Source organism: Stenella coeruleoalba, assembly GCF_951394435.1.
Source record: "Stenella coeruleoalba genome assembly, chromosome: 15".
NCBI lineage: Eukaryota > Metazoa > Chordata > Mammalia > Artiodactyla > Delphinidae > Stenella > Stenella coeruleoalba.
Genome location: NC_137161.1, coordinates 52831771 through 52857202, shown reverse-complemented (window position 1 = coordinate 52857202; position 25432 = coordinate 52831771). Strand labels below are relative to the sequence as shown.

At 51.6% G+C, this 25432-nt stretch overlaps 1 protein-coding gene across 4 annotated transcripts; it reads left to right on the top strand.

Moving 5' to 3' along the window:
- Positions 1-1170: 1170 nt before the first annotated feature.
- On the top strand, positions 1171-25333 carry CDIP1 (cell death inducing p53 target 1). 4 transcript variants are annotated; one of them, XM_079945060.1, is made up of 6 exons: positions 1243-1301; positions 21231-21314; positions 21889-21994; positions 22128-22283; positions 23020-23293; positions 23415-25333. In XM_079945060.1, the coding sequence occupies exons 3-6, from the start codon at positions 21910-21912 to the stop codon at positions 23524-23526; spliced, it is 627 nt and encodes a 208-aa protein (XP_079801186.1). In that variant the 5' UTR covers positions 1243-1301; positions 21231-21314; positions 21889-21909; the 3' UTR covers positions 23527-25333. The 4 variants fall into 4 exon arrangements, with proteins under 4 accessions (XP_079801183.1, XP_079801184.1, XP_079801186.1 ...); XM_079945057.1 differs by lacking the exon at positions 21231-21314 and having other exon boundaries at positions 1171-1643; XM_079945058.1 differs by lacking the exon at positions 21231-21314 and having other exon boundaries at positions 1195-1301.
- Positions 25334-25432: the final 99 nt, after the last annotated feature.

Genomic DNA, 25432 nt, shown 5'->3' with positions numbered 1-25432 from the left:
GCGGGTTTGTGCCCCGGTCCGGGAAGATCCCACATGCCGCGGAGCGGCTGGGCCCGTGAGCCATGGCCGCTGAGCCTGCGCGTCCAGAGCCTGTGCTCCGCAACGGGAGAGGCCACAACAGTGAGAGGCCCACGGCGGTCCAGTGGTTAGGATTCAGCGCTTTCACTGTGGTGGCCTGGGTTCAATCCTTGGTCGGGAAACTAAGATCCTGCGAGCCACACGTTGTGGCCTAAAAAAAAAAAAAAAGGAAAGGAGGAATATCATTTGGATAAATTAAAAAATGACCAAAGGCTTAAAGGTTAACAATAAAGTATAACTAAATCCCTTACTAGGCTGATTAAGAAAAAATAAAATAAAAATTATTTTTTAAAAAAGTCACTGCAAACACTGAAATAGTGAACAGTGAACCACTCACTGCTCCAGGGGAAATGCAGGGTAAGGTTCCTGCCAGCCACTGGTCATAACATTTGTATCAACTAATTAATACATAACCATATTTGAGTGTTTCTGTTTAAAAACAACTTATTTAATATATATTATTGGTTCAGTAACATTGAACTCAAGGCCAAGGGCACTATAACTCACACAGGCACAGTTGATATAACACAGGTACCTTCTGTGTAAGGCACATCACAGCTTTCTCATGCTCACTGAACACTGGACAGCGCTTCAACACCATGCTTGGGGGCCATTTTAAACAGCAAAACCAACCAAAGGAAAAAAACTGCAAAAAACATGGCATTAAAAATGCCCACTAACACTTGTTAACAGTATGAGAGCTGAAAGGAAAAGGCGGAGTGTTGTCTCATTTAAGCTCTGCTTGGAACCGCCACATCAGGCAACTAAAATCTTTCCACCTGGTCATGTCCACATAATGTCCAGCGCCTAAACCCAACAGATATTTGTGGAATAAACGAACAAATGCGCCTGAAAGGAAGAAAGGTGCGCCTAGCTCTGGTGGATACCCGGGGTCTGGCGAGCCGGGAGGGAGACCTAGCAGGGCCTCCCTTGATTGCTCCCTCACCTGACAAAGACCCCACGCCCTGTCACGTGCCTCGCGTGGGCCGAAGGGCTCCCGCTCTCGTTAAGTCACCAGGGCTAGTCACGTGCCGCCTCGAGGCCCCGCCCCTGCACTGACCTCATGGCCCCTCCTCTGACCGCATGGTTCCACCCCTCGCTGTGACGCCACGGGCCTCGACCCTGCTCCAAAGTCTACCCGCCTCCTTCTGACAGACGCGCCACTGCGAGCTGCGGAGGCGGCTGTTCTTGCTGCTGCGGCCGCCGCGGCCGCCGCGGCGACGGTGAGTCGCCTCGACCATTCTAGACGGCTTCCCGCGGAGACTCCTGGGAGCAGGGCTGGGTACTCGCGGCCAATGCGGGGACTGGTGAGACCTTGCACCGCGCAGTCCCCTCCCTGCCCCCGCCTGCGGCGCCCGCGCGGTGCACGCCGGGCGCTGTGGTCCCGCTGGCCCGCGGAGCGCGTTTCGGGCACCCGGACGGACTACATCTCCCAGAGGCGTTTGGGCGGACGGGGGGCGGTGGTGTGCGCGCAAAGCCCCGCGGGGCTGAGGGTCTTGTCCTCCGAGCGCTTGGACCCGGGCTGTCTCGGCGTTCGCTCGGCCTTGGGCTGCTGGCTTCTCGAGGTAAAGGGACCACGGGGGCGGCGCAGCGGGCCGGTCGCCTCCTCCCAGGATGCTGATGCGATCCAGAGCAGCCTTGGGGTTTTGACGTCGTACCGTCGCTGGGTTGGCCGGCCACCCGCGGGGCTGCGGTGACAGCTTAGCCAGGCTTCGGCAGGCGGCGTGCTCGGTGCCCCGAGGGCTGACGGTCCGCTCCTCGGATCCCGCTATCACGCCTCCCACATCCTCTGCAGGGAAGGTTGGGGAAGTACCATCCCCGGTTTTCCGCAGGGGCTGTTTCCTCAAGGAGGGGGGGGGTCGGGAGGAGGGTCCCGGCGACAAAGAAGCTTCTGCTGAGCTCCGTGGTGACCTTGGCAGGCCAGGCGGGCCCCGCGCGGCTCTCCCTCCCCCGCCCGCCCTGGTTTGCCTACATCTGTAAATCTCTGCGCCCGCTCTTGACCGCACACGCCGGTGCCGGGGGTGGAGGCAGTGACCTGGCCTATCTTTGGGCCCAACCTCATACCATCGAGGACTTTGGTGTAGTTGAACTCACGGCGTCATGCGAGCCCGGGTTTGGGCACTTGACTTATTTAAGGGTATGCGTGTTTTTGCTTTCCTCTAAATGTTCCCAGGAGGCCTTTCAACAGGTGTCAGGTAAGGAGCAAGAGGCTATAAGTTTCTCCAGTATGGGCCTAAGATCCTCTGCATCAGAGACATCGGGGCCCTCGTTAAAAGGGCCGATTCCAGGGACCCACCCCCAGAGGTTCAGATGTAGCAGTTATGAGATGTGCCCCAGGAGTTTACTTAATAAGTTCCACAGATAATTCTCGGGCTCATTTGGGGTTGAGAACCTTGGTCTTAGTGTGAGGAGGATGGAAGACGAGCATAGCGTTTATACCAGTTTCGTGTGTGTCCTGTGGGCTGCTGGGCAGGGCAGTGCCTAGCAAGTGTGACCTTGCTCCTCCGTGCTTTGTTTCTTCCCTCAGGGCTGATCTAAGAGTCTGGTGGGGAGAGGCACGCCAGCTCTGCCTTGCCCTCTGCCAAACGTTTAATTATGAAAAGTTTCAAACGTACAGGAAAGTTGAAGAAATTCTACAGTGAATGCCACCTGGAAAGTCCAACATTTTATTGTACTTTATCACAAATCTAACCATCCAGCAGTCCATCTGATTATTTTGTTTTTATGTGTGTCAGAGTAAGTTGCAGATATCGGTCTATCCCCCCCTAAATAGTTAAACATGCATATTATTAATTAGTCTTAGAATTCTTGTTTTTTAACTGACTGTATATTTGAGAGTCATTCTCTCTGTCTCTCATCCCTGAGGAGCTGAGGACTTTGGAGGTTTTTCTATAGGATGGGCCTCTGGAACCAAGAAAGAGCTTTATATGTGCTCTTGCAAAGATTTGAAAACAGCAGGCCATGGTTCTAGAATCACCCTAAGAGCAAAAACATGGACTGTGTGACATAGAATGATACTTCAGGGAACAAAATTGTTTTGAGGGGGAACTGATGGGATGTGTCCCGATGGCCAGGTCGCCCCACATATTGTGTTGGCAGGGACTGATGTAAGTCGTCAGCTTGCAAGCCATTCCTCCTCTTTACACTATAAGCTTTCCCGGTTTGAATCTGCTGGTTTGGTGTGTTTTCTAAAGCCCTAGGGGCACAGGGCTTCGTAGCCCAGTGAACAAGCTCTGAGTCCCTTGGGCCCAGGTACTTTATTCCATAGCCAGAGATACCAACCCTGACCCTCTTCAGTGGTCTGAAAGGGAGCGAAGAGACAGGTCCTGTGAAAATTCGTCTCCACTTTCAGAAACACTATTCAAAGGGCACGAACGTATTTGTACTCATATAGGACACAGTCAGGGAAGTGTGGCAGTTAAAGTCATGGCATCTTATATTGATGTCTCTACCCTTACAAGGAGGAAGGCAGTTGTGCCAGTGAGAAAGCAGCATGCAGTGGGAGCTCGGCCCTTAGTGGGGAGGAGAGAGGAGGAGAGCCAGGCTGGCAGTGGTGGCATGAGGCTTATTGTGCCCCACAAAGGGACTTGGAAGTGCAGTGCACAGAATGGAAATGTGCCAGTTTCTAGGATCCCACAAAGGTCTTCGTTCTCTCTTCTCTGCATAGTCAGGACTCTCCCAGACACATCTCCCCTGGAGGTGGTAGAGGCTGCAATGCAACTTAGTGCTGCAGGGGACAGGGGGCACCTGGCCTGGGACCTGTGGCAGGCAGAGCCTCTCACCCTGAGAGGGCCCTGCAGACCACGCTAGAGGCCTTTTTGTCGCTTCCAAGCTGTGTGACAAGTCATTTGCCCTTCCAGACCCTCAATTGCTGCATCTGTGGTAGGTGAGGAGCAACACCCAGATGAAGGTCTGTCTCTGCTGTAAGCACTGAGAAGATTAGGGGCCCCTAATATTAGACAGAAGACAGCACGAAACCATGCAGTGCAGGGTAAGGAAGGCCAATGACGTTCTGATTCTTTCCATGAAAGCAGTTGTGATGTGTTTTTGGTAATGTTTGATCATTTTTCTAGAAAACATTTCTCATCACCTTTTTGGTACTCCTGATCTGTGGGTGCTGTGAGCTCCTGCGTGGTCTGTCCGCTGGGTGATCCAGACCATCAATTCTTACCACGAGGAGGTGTCCAGTAAAAATTGTGAAGGTGCTGGATACATAATGTGTTCAATAAGTGTTGATTCAGTCTAAAACTCAGATCTGTTTCAGTGTCTGTGCTTTTCCTTCAAGGAGAAACAGAGGCCAGGAAAGGTGGAAGTAGGTAGGGAATGGCGGAAGGGTCTCCCTGGGTGGAGCTTGAGGAGAATTCTAACCTGTTATTACTTCAGGAAGACGTGAAACGGTTGTCACAGTTCTAATTAACATTAAGAGCAATAGTCTTACAAGTTGGGGAAACAGCAGGGAATGAAGTTTTGTCTGCAGTGTGTGCCTTTTGTATGTGCTTTGTTCCCACTGGACAGAACTCTCACCTGTGTTTTGTCATTGCATGCAGTGTCAGCTCTGCAGATGCAGCTCAGGCACCTCTGAGTCTCACGGCTGAGGAAGCAGCCAGAATACCAAATGACGTGTCCAGGGTTGCCAAATAATGGCAGAGCAGAGCCCCAAACCCAGCTCTCCTGAGACAGCAGGGTTGAAGGGAAATGGGGGCTCCCCCGGCCCCCTTGTGCAAACTGCTCCCTGGACTCGACAGTGACTCAAGAAAGGGTTTCTCTTCTTGTCTGGATTTTTGGCACTCTCATCGGGAAGCCCGCACACTGCTGCTCGGCTGAGGCTGTGCTCTGGGCCAGTGGCTGCGGGTTAGGGGCAGCATGGGAAGCCTTCCCTCACCGACCTGCTTATTCAACACACCTGTGCCAGGGACTGAGCTGGGTCCCAGGAAAATGAGGGGGAGAGTCCCAGTGTTCTCCAGTGGGGTGACAAGAGTGAGGGACAGAGGATCCCCACCACAGGGAATTACAGGAGAGGCTCCATCTTCTGGAAAGAGGGTTTGGAGGCTGAAGGAAGGGTCGGTGGAAAGGTTCTTTGGTTGGGGCGGGATTTGGTTTGTTTGGGAAAGGGCGAATTACACTCTTGGGTAGAGAGATCTGGAACACACGGCCAAGTCCAGACTTTTCCCCTTGAACCTTGACCAGTAAACCTTGACCTTGAACCTTGACCAGTAGATGAGTTCTGAGAGCTTTGGGAACCATGGCATTCGCAAGGCTTGCTGACAGGTCAGGTTTTAAGGGGCAGAGACAATTCTGGAACATCTCTCAGACGTCCATCTTGGGGACAGGGGTACTGCTAACTGAAGCAGGGCCTGTGGGCTGGGGGACAGAGCTCCTGCCAGGGAGTATCAGCCAGGCTGTGTTATCATCCAACTGGTCAGCTGATATTTGATGTATTGCCTGGGGCTGTGGAGAGACTGGCCCCAAACACCACCCCTGCCCTCTGGGAGCTGCCAGTCTGCCTGGGGAGGCTGGGCCTTTGACCACAGTTCTTTCCCCCTTTCTCCTAGTGACTCTTGCTCCAGTCCTGGAACCCCTGCCCACCTCCTTGCAGGGCCTACCTAGGGCCCACCTGGTCCCTGAAGCCTTCCCAGGGCCCCCACCCACAGACCGCCCCCTCTCTCACCTGGAGCACCTGCTGTCACATATTCTCATTTGGGTTTTGCTGAGTATCTTCTGCAAAATTTTTTCAAGTGTGAGCTGGCTTTCCAGCTGGATCTGCAGCTGCCTGAGGGCAGGGACCAGGGAGGTGAGTGGCCTCTATAGAGGGCCTATGAAATGTTGGCTGAATTAAAGAGTCAGGAATCAAGTCTTTTCAAACAGGTAGTCACTTGAAAGAAAGAATAAGCAAACAAACTTGGGTAGTGATGGCTCTGCTGAATAAAATTGGCTAATCCCAGAGCTAGAGGAATTCTGTGTTGCTCACGTGACCACTTCTCAGCTCTGGCACTCGGGGCAGGCCTCGGTTTCTGTCCCCATGGAGGCAAGCTTAGGTGAGCTCGGGTCACCTGTCTACCTGCTTTGCCTGGGGAGTATGGGGGCCACACGGGGGCCCATTTCTCTGTGGTCCCAGTCACACTGGCCAAAAAGAACCTGTGCCCGCCGGAGGTGGGGGCCAAGCACTGTAGGGTTCAGGACTCTTGGGGACCCACGTTAGTGCCTAGGCACAGCACGGGAAGCCCTCCATCTCACTCCTGCCCCAACTCTGCCCAGCTGCCTGCCCAGCCACGGGCGTGTGGACATGCTCCAGGCCTCTGCGCGGAACTGCACTTCCCCAGGGCCTTTCCCCAGCCGTGTACATGGCTCGTGGCTCTCGCCTCACCTCCGTCCTGTTTTTGCCTGAAGGTTCCCCACTCAGAGAAGCCCTTGCTTCCCTGCTCCTCCTTCCTCCGTGGTACGCCTCACTAGCTGACATACAATGTATTTTACTAGTTTCTGTGTTTTACAGCCCCTCTCCCACTGGATTGTGACATGAAAACTGTTTCCCCCATCTTCAGGGCCTAGATGCGTGCTGGCTGTTTGTGTGTTGAATAAAATCATGTATGTGTCTGCCCTTCAGCTGTCCCATCTCTCTACTGGCTGGTAAAGCCTTGAGGTATAGGGCCCGTGGTCTGTGTGTGCTCCATCCTCCCTGGAGTGGGGAACACAGATCTGCGTAGAGTTGAATTCCCTAGTGAATGTGCAGTGGTCAGGACTGCAGTCAGCCAGCAGGGCAGAGGCCTCCGGTCCTGGTGCCCTGTGGAGGCCTTGGGTGGCACCAGGGGAGGCATGCAGGAGCCCTCCTTCTGTTCCAGGAGAAAGGGAGGGACTGGTCAGCTCACTTCACTTGTTTCTCCTTTTGTCCTGGGTGCAGTGAAATCCATGTATGCTCACACAATGGAATTCCACTGTGTGAAGCACTTTGTTGGGTGTTCAAGATTCTGCTTAAGCAAAATTTTGAGAAACATTTTGGAAAATGTGTGAGATAAGAGATGGGGCTGAGCCAGCTGCAGTGGGAAGGAGCACTGGTTTGAGACTCGACTCTTGTCTGAGCAGCTGGGCCAGGCTCCCCGTCAGGGAGCTGCTGGAGGGCAGGCGCGGCCATCTTGCCCACTGTTAAATGCAGCACCGCGCCCAGGCCTGCCTTCATGGGTGCTTAGTAATGTCTGAAGACCAAACGTATGTCAGCTGAGACCTTGGACTTGGTGATCACTAGAGACACTTGTGGCCTGAAAGGTGGCCTCTAGATGTACGAAACATAGAGAAATACGCACATGGCCGAAAATAAGGCAACCCCAGATACAGCGTGAGCTCTCATTTCCTCAAAGAGAAGATCCAAAATAATTCTGTCCCAAATGGCACAAGCCAGCTCTTTGGGTCAGATGTCCATTTAGAGTGATATGAATTTAGTTCAACTTCCATATACTGTTTCATGGAGTGTAATTTCACATGCTGATTAGATTTGTTCCCCACTCAGGTTTCCCAGGGCACTTTTCCGGCTCTTCCCCTTCACCTTTGTGGACATCGTGTCCTTGTCCTGGACGCTAGCTCCTCTGGATTGTCAGTGCCAGTTGTGTGAGTGCCCCTTGCTACACGTAGGGGCGTTTCCGCTGGAGAGTATCCCTGTGCTGTTGTGTGTTCTTGGGTTTTTTCGTCAGTTCTGTATGCAGCTTCTTACCGTGTGCCCCTTCACAGGGTGTTTACGGCACATCTAAGCATTGCAATTGTGAGGTCCTACCCCAGGAATAATTACTGGTCTGCTAGGTGTCTGCTGGCTTTGGGCTTCTTTCTTTTCACTGATTCCATCCAAGTGACCTCTAGAAGCGTGCCACGTTGGACTGACTGCAGCTGCTGTTCTTCACCCAGCAGTGCTTAGTGTAAAAGAATTGAGACACTGCCTGCAACAGGAGGGACTTAAATGATGCAGAGGCGCTCCCTCCTTGTGCTCACGGAAAATGAGCAGTACCTACGGGACTCGGAGTTCATGAGGGCAGAAAGGCAAAGCCATTCTCTTGGGAGCATAGCGGTTCCCCCACCCCCAACGGAATGGGGGGACTTGGGCAAGGCTCAGCTGCAGGCTGAGTTCCTCTCCTGGGCCAGCAAGGCCAGCAGGCCTTTGTGTCCAAAATAAGACTCTTACAGCTGAATGGGGACTTGTAGTGGCCACGTGGCTTGGCTGCACTTAAGGCCCTAGAGCTTTTTCCTGGATCAAGATGGTGTATCTTGATCTCAGATAACCAGTTAAAGTAGAGTCGATCCAAAGACTGTCCATTTGTGTCAGCTCGCGTAGGTGGTGTAGTGGTGAGCATAGCTGCCTTCCATTTTGTGTCAGCTCAACAAAGGCAGAGTTAAGGACTTTTTCTTTTCAGGGTTCCACTTTGATTGCCTAAGGGATAGTTCTTTAGATTCATTGCATTTCTAAAATTAGTCAGCCTTCTGGTTACCAAGCCCTGCCTGTCCAGCAGGTGCAGATGACTTGTTTATCCACTTGTGGTTGCAGCTGCATCTGTTTTCTGCCCTTTGCTCCTCATCCCCCTCCTGTCTGTACTTCCTTCTTCTGTGTCAACGGTAAAACATGCAGAATCCAAGCTCCTGAGCTTGGTCCTGCCTGGGAGGCGGCTCAGAGGGCAGGAGGATACCTGTGTTCCCAGCGCCAGCTCCAGCTAGTGACCTCGGTCAAGCCCTGTGATGCTGTCAGTCTCAGTTCTGTCATGTGTCTGTTGGGATTTTCTCACCTGCCTCCTCTGCCAGGTGACTTCCTGCTGGCTCTCCAGGCAGGGTCTCTGGGGCTAGAACTACCTCGGATGGCGTTTATGTTCCAGCTTCACAGGTCTAGACCCTCAATTTTACTGGAGCACTGGGAAGTGACTTGGTATAGAGAACTGACTTGTGTTACCAAATTACTACAAAACTGAAGCAAAGACCACTCCAACTCATGAGAGGGGAACAGCCCAGTCCTTGGGTTTGCTCCTTGGAGCATTTCTTTCCCTACAGACAGAACTAGATTATGGTCAGAGACACCTTTTCTGGACTGAGGAGGAATATACATAAATATAACACACTTATAGTGAGCATTTTGAGGAAGGAACCAACCAAAGGAGCTGCCTACCCTATAAAAACTAGAAACTACACAGAAATAAAAAGTTTCTCTATATGTGTGTGTGTGTATGTGTGTGTGTGTAAACAAATCATCCAAAATCTCACTATCCAGAAAAAACCACCCTTAACATTTGGTGTGTAATCTACATGTAAATACACACGTCTCTCTGAGAAGGGATCGCACTGTACATGCTACGTGGTGCTCTATCAAGTCCATCTTCCTATGTCAATAAAGGTAGATCCACATCATTTTGAGGGAGTGAATATAGTTACATGGTATAGGTTAACCAGATGGGTAACTAGTTCCTTTGGTTGAACATCAAAACGTTGATCTACAGAAACATTTTTACATGTGAACCTTTGCTCATGTGTTCGTTTATTTCTAGGACAAATGCCTCGAAATGGAATTAATGTGTTAAAAAGAATGTACAGGAGTGAGATTGTCCTCCAGAAGAGTTGCATGAACCCACTCTGCTGTGGCCCAGGTGCCCTTGCCTCTGTCACGGGGAGTCAGAGTGGTTTGCCACGGCTCTGACCAGAATTCAGCATGATGTAAATTGTGCATTTATGATTTTCATCATCATCACAGTTCCTAGAAGCCTTACTACTTTTTAGCTTAGAACCATTCTTTGAGTCCTGTCTGCCTTTTGATTTTGCTTCTGATTAAGAGCAACCAATGTATTCTCTTTTCTGTTTTATTGTATACTTCCTTTTCCCACACTCTGCTTGCGTCTCCATAAATACAGCTATTTGTATTTATGCAAACCATGATTTGTGCTTATTGAACACTATGTGACAGGCTCTGAGCTCTTCATCCATGACCTCATTTACGCCTCATCACAACTCGGTGGGTCAAGGACGGCTGCTGCCATTTCACAGATGAGAAAACTGAGACTCTGGAACATTAGGTGGCCAGATGGGTGGGACCTAGTGCCTGGGTGCCAGCAGGTGAGGAGTCTGCCCTTCCTGCTTGGCCTGTGACATCAGGACTCAAGCCTCCCTGGGGAAGGGCGTAGGCTGTGGTATTTGGGGCCATTGGCTTAGGCTGATGTATCAGCTCTGTTGAGCCATGATACTCATCAGGGAGAAGAGTGTAGGGCTGGGTGGGAGGAGAGCAGCCAGATGGGAGAACCAGATCTACTTTCTGGTCCTTTCCATGTCTTTAGCTTGTTTTGAAGTGTTTAGAATTCCCAAGGCATCAGATACACCCAGGTTCGAGCGTTAAAATAAATGGTTTGCAGCCACCAGTGATGCTATCTGAGGGAGGGATTGTCTCTCTTGTCCTGCCTGCATCTTTAAGGACAATGGAAAAGGGGCTGAGTTCAGGATTTCCAGTCTGCCAGGGCTGAACTTGGCCTCCTATGGGCCTGCTCTGCAAGGCATTGTGAGCTAGAGGAAGCCAAGGCATGGGGAAGTCCTAATGGGAGCTTTTCAATGATGGACCACTTGTTTACATACCTTCAGGCCCAAGGAGCACTATTTATTTTTAATGGTACTTGTTTTCCTTTCTTGTTAATAACTAACTGGAAATTTACCAATCACAAGTAGATTCTGGCTACCTTGGATTTGAGAATTACTGGAAAACTAACTTCTCTGTTTCTCTTTGATATTGAGGTCTGGCTGCATTTACTAGGAAACTCACAGTAACCCCAGGGAAAACAAGTTAGTTTGTTTCTCTCTCACTACAAGATAGGTGAGAGAAGTGGTCCATTCAGTGCTGGAATGGTATCTCCATGGTCATCCAGGGCCTGGGCACCTTCAGTTGTCCTTAGCATGGCTTCCATTCCCAAGGTCACCTCGTGGTCAAGCATGGCTGCTAGGGCTGTCACATCCATCTTCCTGGCAGCAGGCAGGAGGAGGGCCTGAGGACATGGGCTCCATCTCCCTGCCGAGGTGGCTCCCTTTTAGCACCTTCCAACAAGAACATATGTCACTCTACTGTGACTCATTCGCCAGAACTTAGCCACATGGTCACATGACTGTCCTACATCTTAGCAAAGATACTGCTGCCGTGAATAAAAATGGAGTTCTGTGGTCCAGGTGGGGAAACTGAGGCGTGGAGAGATTATATAGGGTCATACAATCCATCGGTGGCGCTCTTCAAATTTTACTGCCGGTCTAGAAAGGAAGTCAGTGTCTTTGTTCCTGAAGGCTGAGTTGAGGGGGTGGTGCATGGGGTGGGGGGTGGCTGCTCAGAGGAGAAGGGCCGGGGTGCTGCTGTGGGCTGCGTGGGCTGCGTGGCCTGAGGTCCTTATCCTGCCTACTGGCCCAGGTCCTCTGTGGGGATCTGAGGTCTGTGCGCTGCAGGGCAGCCCCTGCGCCTCGTGCCTCTGAAACAGTCCCGAGGCTCGATGGCTCCAGGCTGCTGTCTGGCCACCCACACCAGGCGCAGCCTCCTTCCTGAGGCCTTGTGACTCACTGTCCTGCCACTGTCCCGTCCTCTCCTTTGCCTGCTAGTCTCATTGACCCCACCACCTCCCCCTGGCTTACTTGGAGAGTTGCTCCCTGACCCCCGGAATGGGTCTGATCTTTCCGTACTTTCTTGTACACCACTGGTTTCACTGTGTACTTAGGTTTGGTGTTTCTGGTGTGTATCTGACTCCTGTCTCCCCCACTCAGTTGTGAGCTTCTGGAAGGCAGGGACCGAGCCGCTCACTCCCTGACACTTCCCAGCCTGTGCCCAGCGCAAAGTAGGTGCTACACAATGATCAGCACCAACAGATGGTTGGTTATTCCCAGAGGAAGTGCCGTCCCCCTCCAAGGGCCTCTGTTAAGTGGCCACCAAACAGACTGTCCTTAAGCCCACCCCTGGGAACTTGGGAGAACAGGACGGTACGTGGCGTCGCCCAGGGAGTCAGTGGCCATCCCTGGTGAATAAGCCCCCAGCCACAGGGACGCCTCATGTTGCCTGGTCCTTCATGGTCCACGCAGCCTCTACAGTGGGCAGGCGGGGTGTGGACGATGTGGGCCAGGCCCCCTTGCTCAGCAGGGGCTGAGTGTGCTCCCCTTCCCCCATCCTCTGGGTGGGCCCTAGGGGACCCCCCCCCAGGGCACTTGGCTTTCACCCCGGGCCTCCACCCTTCGCGGAGCAGTGGGCGCCTCCTTGGTTCAGCAGATGCAAGGCTGTGGGCAAGGCGGAAAGCTGCCTTTCAGTTTCCCCAGCAAAGCCCAAAGCCCCCTCTGGCCAGACGCCTGGAACCTGCCTCCTGGGGACAGAGGAGCCCCTCTGAGGCCAGCTGGCATCCTGGTGCAATGGCTGCTGGAGGGTGGGGGGTGAGTTCCTCTGGCGGGAGGCAGTGGGCATGCCAGCCCGGCTGTGGGAAACTCGGCCCTGCAGTTGCTGCCACTAGGGTCTCGGGTGGATGCCAGGGTCTGGGCAGAGTGCCCTTCCCGGGGCATTGTAGCCCATGGAGCTCCAGGGCAGTCGCCTGGAAGGAGCGATGGCCCTTTAGAATGATTGCTGGTATCGCTTCCTTTCCAGAACTTGTCTTAGGGGCTCACAGAGCAGTTGGCCGCCACTTGGCCATGCCACAGTGACCTCTTCTGGGCTGAGCCGCTCAGGCTGGGCTTGACTACGAGTACCCCGGGATCCTGGGGGAATGCACACCAGGATCCCCGCTCCTGTGGGAGCAGAAGCTGCCATAGCAGAGGCATCAGTGCCTGTTTTGTTTTCCTTCCCATTGGAAGTTGTTCACAATAATTGACCACAATAGCAGGTGCCATTTATTCAGTGTTCTTGTGTGCTCGGTCTCAAGCTACTGCTCTGGGTGTTTTGCTTATTATGCTGTTTATTATAAAACTAGCTCCAACCCTGAGAGGTAGGCATGATTATCTCCATTTACAAACAAGAAACTGAGGCTCAGTGAGGTCACACAGCTGGAAAGTGGTGGAGCTGAGTCTGAACTAGTCTGATGCCTCCTTAAAGCCTTGCACGTTGCAGCAAGCATGTTCCTGGGGTGGGGGCCTCAGTGTGACAAACAGCCAGCTCAGAGACTCACCAGCGCAGTCCACTCTCGGTCCTGGGACTCTTGGTCCCTCTGGCCCTGACCCTGCTCTGCCTGCAGGTACCCTCTTACCGGCGTGGGGGTTCCTCTAGCCCGGCAGCTCTCAAAAGGTGACGTGCAGTCTCCTGGAGGCTTCCTGAGACCTTCCAGGGGCTGAAGGTCAGAACTATGTTTATAAGGACACCAAGACGTTATTGGTTATATTGCCTTTTTCACTATGTTGGCATTAGCATTGGCCGTGCAACAGTAGCAGGACTTAGCTCTGCTCGAGGCGTGGCACCCAGCTGTGCTAGTCATTGTTGTGGTTGTGTTCACGCCAGTTTCATTTAAGAAAAAGCAGTAAAAATTATTGAGTTTATTATCTGGACCCTTGAGTACACATTTTTTTAATGTTTTGTGTTGTGATGAAAGGACGCACATGAAGCATGCTGGAGACCTCAAGGGGAAGCATGTGTGCAGCTGTTTGAGCTGTGAGCTGAACTAGCGTTTTCATGGAGCTCCATATTTATTTAAAACAACAACTGACACACAGACTATGGTTATTCAGACTTAGGGATTTAGCAGACATTTTCTTGAAAGTGAACAAAGTGAGCCTGCTAATTCAAGGAAAACAACTGACCTTTTATTTTTGTATAAGTTGCCAATGATAAATTTGTTACTGTTTTCAATGATAAAATTTGAGCTTTCAAGTGAAAATGTCAGAATTTTGGAAAACTTGTATCTGCCACCGTGAGGTTGACAGCTTCCCAGTAGTTAAAGACTTTTCTGATGGGGTTGGTGGTGATAGTAACAATGTGATTTTTTGGAGGGAGGCGTATCTTACAATGAGATGTGTTAACATTGCTAGATCTACATAATCAGGGCTCATATCATAATCGTGGACCATTATTTTCCAAATGACCCATGCATGCTGTTATAAAACGGGGCATGTGTAAAAGATCCATTCCAAATACAAGGTAGCCCAATGATTTTCAATATAATAGGAAAAATTTGTTGTTAAAGATTCAGATTCCATATTGCAACTAACCTTTAAGAAGCTACTACCACCTGTCAGGTTTGGGTGTAGTGTTGAAGAATATCCACAATTAGCTGAGAAGACTATTCAGATACCTTTCCCTTTTCCAGCTACTTACTGTGGGAGGCTGGATTTTCTCATACTTTAACCAAAACATCACAACAGATTGGATGGAGAAGAAGATATGAGCATCTAGCTGCCTTCTCTTAAGCCAGACTTTTTTATTTTATTGAAGTATAGTTGATTTACAATGTTGTGTTAATTTCTGCTATACAACAGTTTCAGTTATACATATATATTAATTCTTTTTCATATTCTTTTCTATTATGGTTTATGACAGGATATTGAATATAGTTCCCCATGCCATACAGCAGGACCTTGTTGTTGATCCATCCTTTATATAATAGTTTGCATCTGCTAATCCCAAACTCAGTCCTTCCCTCCCCACCCCCACCCCCACCCTGCTTGGCAACCACAAGTGTTCTCTATGTCTATGAGTCTGTGTTTCATAGGTAAGTTCATTTGTGTCATATTTTAGGTTCCACATATAATTGATATCATATAGTGTTTGTCTTTCTATTTGACTTAGTATGATAATCTCTAGGTCCCTCCATGTTGCTGCAAATGGCATTATTTTCATTTTTTAAAAAATTTTATTTATTTTTGGCTGCATTGGGACTTCATTGCTGTGCACAGGCTTTCTCTAGTTGTGGCGAGTGGGGACTACTCTTCATTGCGGTGCATGGGCTTCTCATTGTGGTGGCTTCTCTTCTTGCAGAGCACAAGCTCTAGGTGTGCAGGCTTCAGTAGTGTGGCACGTGGGCTCAGTAGTTGTGGCTTGCAGGCTCTAGAGCGCAGGCTCAGTAGTTGTGGCACGCGGGCTTAGTTGCTCCGTGGCATGTGCGATCTTCCCGGACCAGGGCTCAAACCTGTGTACCCTGCATTGGCAGGCAGGTTCTTAACCACTGCGCCACCAGGGAAGTCCCTCATTCTTTTTTATGGCTGAGTAATATTCCATTGTGTATATGTACCACATCTTCTTTATCCATTCATCTGCTGATGGACATTTAGGTTGTTTCCATGTCTTGGCTGTTGTGAATAGTGCTATGAACATAGGCGTGCATGTATTGTTTTGAATTATAGTTTTGTCCAGGTACATACCAGGAATGGAATTGCTGGATCATATGGCAGCTCTATTTTTTGTTTTTTGAGGAACCTCCGTATTATTTTCCATAGTGGCTGCACCAGTTTACATTCCCACCAGCAGTGTAGGAGGGCTCCCTTTTCTCCACATCCTCTCTAGCATTTGTTATTTGTAGACTTTTTAACGATAAGCCAGACTTCTAAAGGGTTTGCAAAAATGTAAAACAATGTCCATCTTCTTATTAAATTTGTTTTGGAAAGTAGTTATTTTAAAATTTTATTTATGTTAACATGTAATAAGTTAATCTTTTTAATGAATAAATACTTTTAACAATTCCTTATTTTTTATTTCTAGTAAGGTAAGTATTGATATATATAACTCACACAATCTTTTTGGAGTCCTCAATAATTGAGTGTAAAGGGGTTGTGAGACCAAAAAGTTTGAGAACCGCTGCTCTAGCAGACCCTGAGGGAAAACTGATGTCAGAAAGTCCTTCTTCTGGGTGCGTCCTCTCCCTTCATCTCTGTCTCGTCCCCCACATCTGTCCTCAGTCCTCCAGGAACCTGCACTCATGTACAGATGCGTCTCAGCTCCACACTGCCCTCCCAGTCCTCCTCCAGAAGGCAGTGTGGGTATGTTTCCTCAGCAGAGACTGTCTGGGGTGGGGGGACTGGGGACAGGGTTGGCACCCCCATGGTGGTGTGCAGGACAGCTTAGACTGACTGCAGAATGGAGTTTGCAGCAGCGGCTGAGCCAGTGAGGGGTGTATCCTGCTGGCCCCGGGCCCAGGCCCTCCCAGCTCCCCCGGGGAGCCACCTGGGCCACCTCAGGCTGCTGCCAGTTGGCCAGGCTCTGGCCCTGGATCAACAGCAGCGCTCTCCACAGGGCACAGTGAGTAGCTGGGAGCAGAGCAGAACACCAGAGCTGTTTCCCAGGGCCGGGAGGTCTTGTGCTTTTAACTCCACTAGGGGACATGGGGAGACCTGGCTTTGCAGAAAGTGCCCGGCCCTGTGTCCTACCCCAGAGGCCCAGTGCCTGCTGCTCTGGGGAAGGTGACATGAGATTGCAGCAGGGAGTGGGTCCAAAGACAGACAGACAGACGTGGAGACAGGCTTCATCTCACTTTAGGGTGACCGGAATAATTCCCTCCTACATAAGAGCACAGGGGGTGCTAGGCTGTGTTGGTTGTGGGGGCAGAGGCCAGATGTGGCTTTTAAGTGGCCCCATTCCATCCCCTGGTGGAACAGGGTGCAGGCAGGCCCTCCCTCTCCTCTCTCCCATGTAGGGGATGATGGTCCCAGAGCTTCTGGACACCCCCTTGTCCCTTGGTCCGTCCTCGGCTCCTGAGGAAGCTGTGGGCTCACGGCGTGGATCAGAGTCCCAACAGCGCCTTCTCAGCTTGCCAGCCACGCGCCCCACGCTGCCTCCCTGCCCTGTGGCCGTAGTCAGGACATTCCTTTCAGGCTAGGCCTCAACCTGAAAATGCAGTGGAGGGGACACTGATCTCCTTTGTCAGTTCCATCTTGGGGGCCCCGTGACAGGTGCCCTAGGAATCCAGCCTCTGCCGTGCACACATTTCCAGCTCCTGCTTAGTTCCAGCCCAGACTTAAGCTTTTCGAAAGTGCTCTGTCTCCCAAGGCCGGTGGCTTCTAAAGTAGGAGCCGTCAGGGCTGGGGCAGCGGCACTTCGCTTTCATCCAGGGTGAAGTGGAAATTCCCCAGCATCCCCAAAACTGCCAGAAATCAGGTAAGCAGGAATTTAAGCCTCCTTAAATAGGAAATCCATGAAGCTTGTGGCAGAGTAGAGTCAGCTCCCAGGTCTTGGGCGCCCTGCTCTGCACCTTACACCCACTTGCTGCTGGGGTCAGCGCCTTGGCTGACCAGCTGCTAAGCGGTCAGCTGGATCTCTAGCTCTCTTCTCAGAGAATCTGTATTTTATCAGTACTATGACTGGGTAATACCTCTGCATCCACCAAGTCCAGAGGGCATAAAGGGGTGTGCTGTGTAACGTCCTCTGGGCCCCCTGGGAGCTCCTGTTTGGTTTATGATAGACTCGTGACGGCTTTCAGACAACTCTGTTTCTTCACAGTCTGTAGCTACAATATCTAAACAGGAGGCTGAGAGGCCTGTCTTGGGGTTCAGGGGCTGCACGTTGGCTTCATCAAGCTCCCAGGACCATGGGCCTCCCTCTCCTCTGTTGGGAACTTGCTGCCCTTCCTGAGCCTCTTTTAACGGACGCTCCAGCACCTGCCCAACAGTGAAGTTGCCGGGGCTGTGATATCAGATTCCACGCTTGCACTTGTAGTTTAACTTGAGCAGTGTGCGTTTTTATTGGAAAACTGTTCTTTTGGACATGTGCCTTTTTTTTTTTTAAGATTATTGCATTCTTGAGGTTTTTGATTACACCTTGGACAATGCAGTTTTGTGGGAACACACACATTTGATTTTATATTGGGAAGCACTAGGGGAACTGGGGTTTGAATTCCTGAAATCTTCATGAGCCATTTTTCAGAAACCTCTCTTTCGTATTGGAGGGGCCTGCCCCCCAGTCTCTGCCACAGTTCAGGAAGGCAGCTGCATCGTGGGTGTGGGTGTGGAGGGGAGGGGAGGAGACAGGAGCAGCTGGGCCGTGGTGTGGTCAGGGCCTGGAGTGTAATGAGTGTCCTGCAGCAGTGCCTGCTCTAGGTTCTGCTGGACACCAGGGGAGGCCTCTGCCCTGTGTGCAGGGCTTATGCCATCATTATGATGGTGGGATTCCAGAGTGAATTCTTGCGCTCTAGGAGATGATGGAATTAGATCCAGAGATTTTGGTGACAAGGCAGGCCACTCCTGCATCCTCTGAAGTGTGTGTGTGTGCCTGCTCCCCAGACATGGAGGGGCTAGTTCCTCCCTCTTAAACCCAAAGGTGCTCAAGTGCCTTGCCAAGCACAGTGCAGCTCTTCCCGGCCTGCTTAGCGACCCAGGACCCGCCAGTTTCCTGGTAAGCCACCCCCACAGGCATCCCTGATGGGCGGAGCATGGCAGTTTGCAGCAGGTGCCCGCCCAGGTTCTAACAGACTCAGCATATTAGAGTTTTCTGCAGACTCGAGTCAAGCCCCTTAAGGAAAGCTGCCTTTTTCTCCCATCGGGGTGGCTGTGGCCACTGGCAGTGGCCTGGGCAAGGGACCTCAGGCCCAGCATGCACAGCCAGTGCCCCTGGACAGGGACCTTCTGTGACGTCCTCTAGAGGCTCTGCTGTTTACTGTTCTTGACCCTGTGCTATGAGGAGTCACCTGCAGGTGGGGGTGGAAGAGTCACACCAGGGTCCTAGGCTTGGCTCAGCCTCTAATAAGCCATGGGACCTCAGACAGGTCCTGTCTTTCCTTGGCCTCCATGTCTTCACGGGATAATTATAAGCAGCAACTCACAAGAGCTGGCATATAATTGATAAGCATTTGGGAAGATGTCCTCCCTCTTAGTGATCAAAGAAGTAAACATAACCAAGTGTCATCTTAACATTACAAATCATAATAACAGTAGTATTCAGAGTTTGCACTGTAAATCAGCATCATCCTTCACAGAAGGCATAAAATGTCCATACCCTTTGACCTAATAATCTCACTTCTGACAGGTTTAGCCCAAGGAAATAATCCCAAGAAAGGGAAAGAGCATTAGCCAAAGGTGTTCCAGTTTTTTATGAAATAAGGAGCATTCTAAATGCTTTAATAGGGATTCGTCATGTAAACAGTGATAGGCCCATTTTTGGAAATATTAAAATCTATGGTCATGGAGTCTTGCAAGATGGAGTAAATATATGTGACACAATGTTAAAAGGATTTAAAACTTTGTCACAATGGCAACTATATAAAAATATAGGTGCCTATACATACAGACTGGCAGGGACATGCAGAGACTGGCTGCATTAGGGTGATAAGGTTGGGCAATTTTGTTTTCTTTCAGTTTAATAGGTTTTATTGACATACAATAATCCACATACCATACGATTTCCCCATTTAAAGCGTGCAATTCGGGGACTTCCCTGGTTGTCCAGTGGTTAAGACTTCGTGCTTCCAATGCAGGGGGCACAGGTTCAATCCCTGGTCAGGGAGCTAAGATTCCGCATGCCGCAGGGCGTGGCCAAAAAATTAAAATATTTTAAATAATTGTGTGCAATTCAGTGGTTTTTAGTATATTCACAGAATTGTGCAACCATCATTACAGTTTTACAATATTTTCATCATCCCTAAAGGAACTCTGTAATTGCTGTTCTATGGCCAGCCCCCCAAACCCCTGGAAACCACGAATCTGCTTTCTGCCCCTATGGATTTACCTGTTCCAGACATTTTATGTACGGAATCATATAATATGTGGTCCTTTATGTCTGGCTTCTTTCACTGAGCATAATGTTTTCAAGGGTCATCCAGGTTGTAGCTGTGTCAGTACTTCATCTCTTTTCATGGTTGAATTAATATTCTGTGTGGAAATATATATATATATATATTTATATCCAGTTTATCCATTTATCAGTTGACGGACACCTGAGTTGTTTACACTTTTTAGCTGTTATGAATAATTCTGCTATGAACATTCTTGTACTAGTTTTTGTATGGACATGAGTTTTCAATTCTTTTGGGTATATACCTAGGAGCAGAATTGCTGGGTCATGTGGTAACTCTATTTTAACCTTTTGAAGAACTGCCAGACTGTTTTCCAGAGCGGCTACACCAGCAATGTGGGGGGTTCCAGTTTCTCTACATGATACTTGTTATTGTCCTTTTCATTTTAGCCATCCTGGTGGGTAGGAAATGGTACCTTGTAGTTTGGATTTGCATTTTCCTTTTGGCTAACAATGTTCAGGTTCTTTTCATGTGCTTATTGGGCATTTGTTTATCTTTGGAGAAATGTATGTTCAGATCCTTTTGCCCATTTAAAAAAATTGGGTTATCTTTTTTGTTAATGAATTAGAAGAGTTCTTTATATATTCTAAATGGTACAGGTCCCTGAAAAGATACATTATTTGTAAAAATTTTCCTCCACTGTGTGGGTTGTCTTCCCACTTTCTTGATGGTATCCTTAGAAGCACAAGTTTTAAATTTTGATGAAATCAGTTGTATCTTTTTTCACTTTTGTTGCTTGGACTCAGTTCCTCTGGCCCTGCCACTAATGTGTTAAATTTAATATTTAAACTTACTGACTCCAGGCTCCCTCTCCCCTGGCAGGATTGTTTGGGGCCCTCCATCCCCACATCGTTCTGAACTTAACACTGATGGGCTCTAGGAGGGAGCTATACTAGGAGACTTGCTTTCACTGTATATATTTTTTATACTGTTTTTTTTTCTAGTTCATATTATATCAGTTTAAAAATATGAGTCTCACTTTAAAATGCTACTAATTTTTAGCCTTTTATGCTGCTGAATAGAGTGGAGGAAGTGTCTTACTAAAGGACACAGAATACAGACTCAGGGGCGGGAGGATGGCCTGCTTCCCCTGCTTCTCCCCCAGTACCCGGCAGCAGGTGCTCAGTGGACCTTGTGAAGGAAATGACCAACACTACCTCCTTCCTTCTCGCCCCATCCACTCTCCGCCCAAAACAGCGCTGCTGCTGTGGGGAGAAGCCCTTGGTTCTGATTCCTTCCCACAGGGCATGTGGACATGAGGGGGCTGCTCTGGGCCTGGTGGGGAGTGGACAGAGGACTGGCTGTGGCCCTGAGGAGACAGCAGCTGTGGGGAAGGGAAGGGGGGGCTGAGGAGTGGGTAGGGACACAGGACGGCGCTGAGCTGGGCAGCGGGGGAGACACCAGACATACAGTGCCGAGGGAGTGTGGCTGCGTGGGGCCAGGTGCCCAGGGCAGCCGCTGCTGAGGGCGCTACCTGTTCTCCCCCTGAAACAGCTCCCCAGAACCCTGTGTGTCTGCCCAGGCCGGCAGTAGAAGGAGCCTCACCTGCCTATCTCCTCTGAGTACCTGGGATTGGAGGTAAAAACTCTCCCAGACCCCCTCCCACAAGCAGGCCACAGTGCCCTGGCGTGGAGGCCAGCATGGTGCTCCCTAAGTTGGAGGGGAGGAGAGGACCAGTGACCAGACTGCCCTGTGAGAAGCCCTAGATTAGGTTCCCAAGCTGCTGGGTTCTGTCCCCTTCCCAGGGCCACCCCACTGTCTGGCTTTCACAAAGGAAGTGTGGGTGACCCCTGAAGCTGGTAGTTTCTGGAGGTTGGAGGATGGTGGCTCTGGGCTGGGTTACCTACGCAATGGTGGGGCATCTCCAGGGCCTACAGGGAGCCCAGTCTGCTCTCTCGAAGGAATTGGTCCCAGCCCATCACAAGTGTGGAGATTTATGGGGAGGGGAGTGAAAGGTGATCTGAGCCCCGGGGCAGGGGATACCTGCAGGAGCCACAGGAGGTCCTGTGTGCTTGGGCTCAGCAGGGGCGCCTCTGAGGATGACCACACACCTTGTGCTGCAGCCCCTCATCACAGACCAGTGCCTGACTGGCAGTGGGGGGCTGAGGGGGGCGGGATGGGAGCATACTTTGCATCTCAGTTTGTCCTCCAGGGTCCAGGAGAAGCAGCAAAGATGTCGAATGAGCCGCCCCCTCCTTACCCTGGGGGCCCCACAGCCCCCCTTCTGGAGGAGAAAAGTGGAGCTCCACCCACCCCAGGTAGGTTCAGCGCTTGATTGCTGTCTCCTGCCCTTTCCAGCTGCTAGGAGCTGGTGCCTGGAGCAGCCATCCGCTGATGGCTGGAGCCGTCTGAGCTTCCTCTCCCTGTCTCTCTGTGTCACTCTCTGTCCAGGCCGCACCTCCCCAGCTGTGATGCAGCCCCCACCGGGCATGTCACTGCCCCCTGCAGACATTGGCCCCCCACCCTATGAGCCGCCGGGTCACCCAATGCCCCAGCCTAGCTTCATCCCCCCACATGTGAATGCAGACAGCACCTACATGCCTCCAGGTAAGCTGGAAAGGAATCCGCTTAGCCCAGCACTCAGCATGTCACCTGGGTTGCCAGCCAGCCTTTGCTGCGGGCGGGTAGTCTGTCTGTGTGGGTGTTTAAGGGTGGGGGGCTGATCGTGGGTCTGGACGTGGACATGGGAAGGTGCCCTAGAACATGGTGCAGGTTCTGTGGGCCAGAGGTGTCCCGGGCCCTGCCAGGGGAGGGCTGGCTCCGGGAGGTGCTGCCAGGAACCTGAGTCCATGGTGGAGGCCTGGGATCCTGCTCACCCAGCAGCTCTTCAGAGAGACTACACAGGCTGGAGAATCGGGCCCTGGTCAGGTGGGCTGGCCCCTGGCACCACAGTGCAAGACCTGATGCTGGTGGGGAGGAGAGGCTGATGAGAGACAAGGTTTTCCCTCCTGTGGTCAAGGTCCTTGAGCACAGCTCAGTCCCCTGTGTGTCAGACGCAAGGGAGCCAACGCATCAAGCTAAGATTGAGGAGAGGTTAGACCTTGTTCCCAGCTCTCTGCCCTATCTGGCTGGGCCAAGTAGCTTCTCTGTCTTGGTCCCCATGGGACAGGGAGCAGGAAAGGTTGGGAGAATGTCGATGGTTACTTTGGCCCAGGGCCTGGTCCCCAAGGCTTCACCCTATGTCCTTGGGTGCTGGGGGCCTCAGGGCTTTGTGCTCACCTCTCACATGGGGCAGGTGGCAAGGCAGTGATCTGTCTTTGCTCCATCTTCTGTGTCATTCCAGGTTTCTACCCTCCTCCAGGCCCCCATCCACCCATGGGCTACTACCCACCAGGGCCCTACCCGCCAGGGCCTTACCCTGGCCCTGGGGGCCATACGGCCACGGTCCTGGTCCCTTCAGGGGCTGCTACCACAGTGACAGTGCTGCAGGGAGAGATCTTTGAGGGTGCGCCCGTGCAGACGGTGTGTCCCCACTGCCAGCAGGCCATCACCACCAAGATCTCCTACGAGATTGGCCTGATGAACTTCGTGCTGGGCTTCTTCTGCTGCTTCATGGGGTAGGTGGTATAGCGCTTGCTGGGTGGGGAGGCTGAGCCCACCCACCACCACGCTGGAGTAGGCCCCGGCCCTCGGCGCCTTTTCTTCAGGCCTCCCTGTCTCTCCCCATCTCCGATTCAGGTGTGACCTGGGCTGCTGCTTGATCCCCTGCCTCATCAACGACTTCAAGGATGTGACGCACACGTGCCCCAGCTGCAAAGCCTACATCTACACGTACAAGCGCCTCTGCTAACGGAGCCGGGACTGGACTCCCCACTGTCAGTCTGGCCCCCTGTGCTTTGCTCCCCGCGCTCAGTGGCTCGCTTCCCTGCTCCCACTTGGGGGTGGAAGCTGTTCCACCAGTCCGTCCCCTGGAAGTCTTGTCCTCTTCACCTTGCCCTTCCCTGAGCATCTGACTCTTTTGGCAAAAATTCTGTTGGATTTTAGGCCAAGGGTCAGCAAGTGGCAGGGGGATGGCACTGAGCTTGTGTGCTGCTGGTTTGCTTGGTGTTTGTGATCAGAAAGATAAGCAGGGAATGATCTCACATGGTCTCCCTGCTGGGGTCTCTTCCTGCATTTCTGAACCAGGTACAGGTTCGGTCCTGGGTCTTCCTGGGACCAAAAGCAGCCAGAGCAGTGGCTGGTTCCCTAGACCTGGGGCCTGCACTGGGGCCTAGCCTGTAGCCACAGTCATTTCTGATCTGCTGGGCTGAGAGTGGGGGATGGACCCAGGCAGGCCTGAGTTTGTTTTTGGAGTGCTAGAGGCAGGTATGATGGTCAGAAGGAATGACTCTGGCCCTCAGAACTCAGGAACTCTTAACAGTGCCCAGATGCCACCTGGGATAATGTGGACATTGGCACACCTACAGGCCATGGGGTAAGAGATTGGGCACTAGCTTGCCAAGAAGGGACTCTCCTCTGGCCCCTGCCCAGCTCCCTTTCCAGCCACACCTCTGTGAACCCTGGTCTTTGCTAGGGCCAGAAGGAATGCCCAGGAGCCTAGCCCATCAGTGTATACCACGTCCTTGCTGCATGTGGGCACAACCTCTGTGGGGTGTGTCCCAGCTGGGACTAGAGGTGACAGAGAGGAGGGGCCTCCTTGCAGGCACACTCAGATCTGCAGTGCACTCTCCACGGATCCTCTTCCCAGTAAGTGCTGCGCCCTTTGCCCTGGCTGGCTTGCTGTCACCTGTCACTGTGCTCGCTCCAACAGCGGGCACTGCAGCAGGAGCAGCTGCAGCACTGGACGGGGGACAGGCTGGGGACGAGAAAGGAGCAGCCACAAGTGGCACAAGTGCCCTGGTGGACACCAGCCCTGCCCTGGGCCTGAGCCCACACTGTCTATTTCCTGAATGGTTTGTCTGTGAACTTGCTCACGTGGACCACTGTATCCTGCTGCCGCCCCTCTCCTGGTCTCGCACTGCCACTGCATGGCCTCCTGTCACTGTGAATCGTGGCTGGTCTCAGTTTATAGTTTCTCATTAAATCGGCCCTTTCACTCCCCTGCCCGAGGCCTCTGCTCTCTTGCCTGGCTTCCTTTTGCGAGGGAAAGAGGGTGGGGGGTTGAGTCCTCAGGGTGTCGGTGCACCGACTATCCAGGAACAACACTGCTATCTCAGTCCCTAATTAAACCCGCCAGAGCCCAGTGTGGATGAGCCCTAGGATTCCAGCTGTGACTGCACCAGGAAGTTGGCTTCATGACTGTCAGGCCACCTTACTGATAATATGTAACCCGCCTCCACACCATGCATCCACCCACAGGGTCTGCAAGCTGGAGACCCCCAGCTAGAGCTCAGGGTCATCCCACCCTGCAGGGAGGTACCCTCACTCCCTTAAGCAAGACAGAGCCACTGGGGTTGAGGCTACTGGGGGTGGGCAGGCAGCTGGGCCCGCAGGTTCTGGCTGGCTCTGCCCCTGCCCCTCATCTGACTTGTGAAGGCAAGTGGGCTCAGTCAGTTATTGAAAAAAGTGTCCCCACCGTTGAACCCTTTTCTGAGTAAAACTTTCACAGATCCTCAATATATAAAACCGGTAATAAATTCCTATTAAAATAAGTACTTCATTTCTATTGCTCTTTTATCTTAGTTATTAAAAAAAAACCTCAAAAAGTAGGAAAACTCCAGAGCACTCTAAGAATTAGAAAACCACGGGACCACATG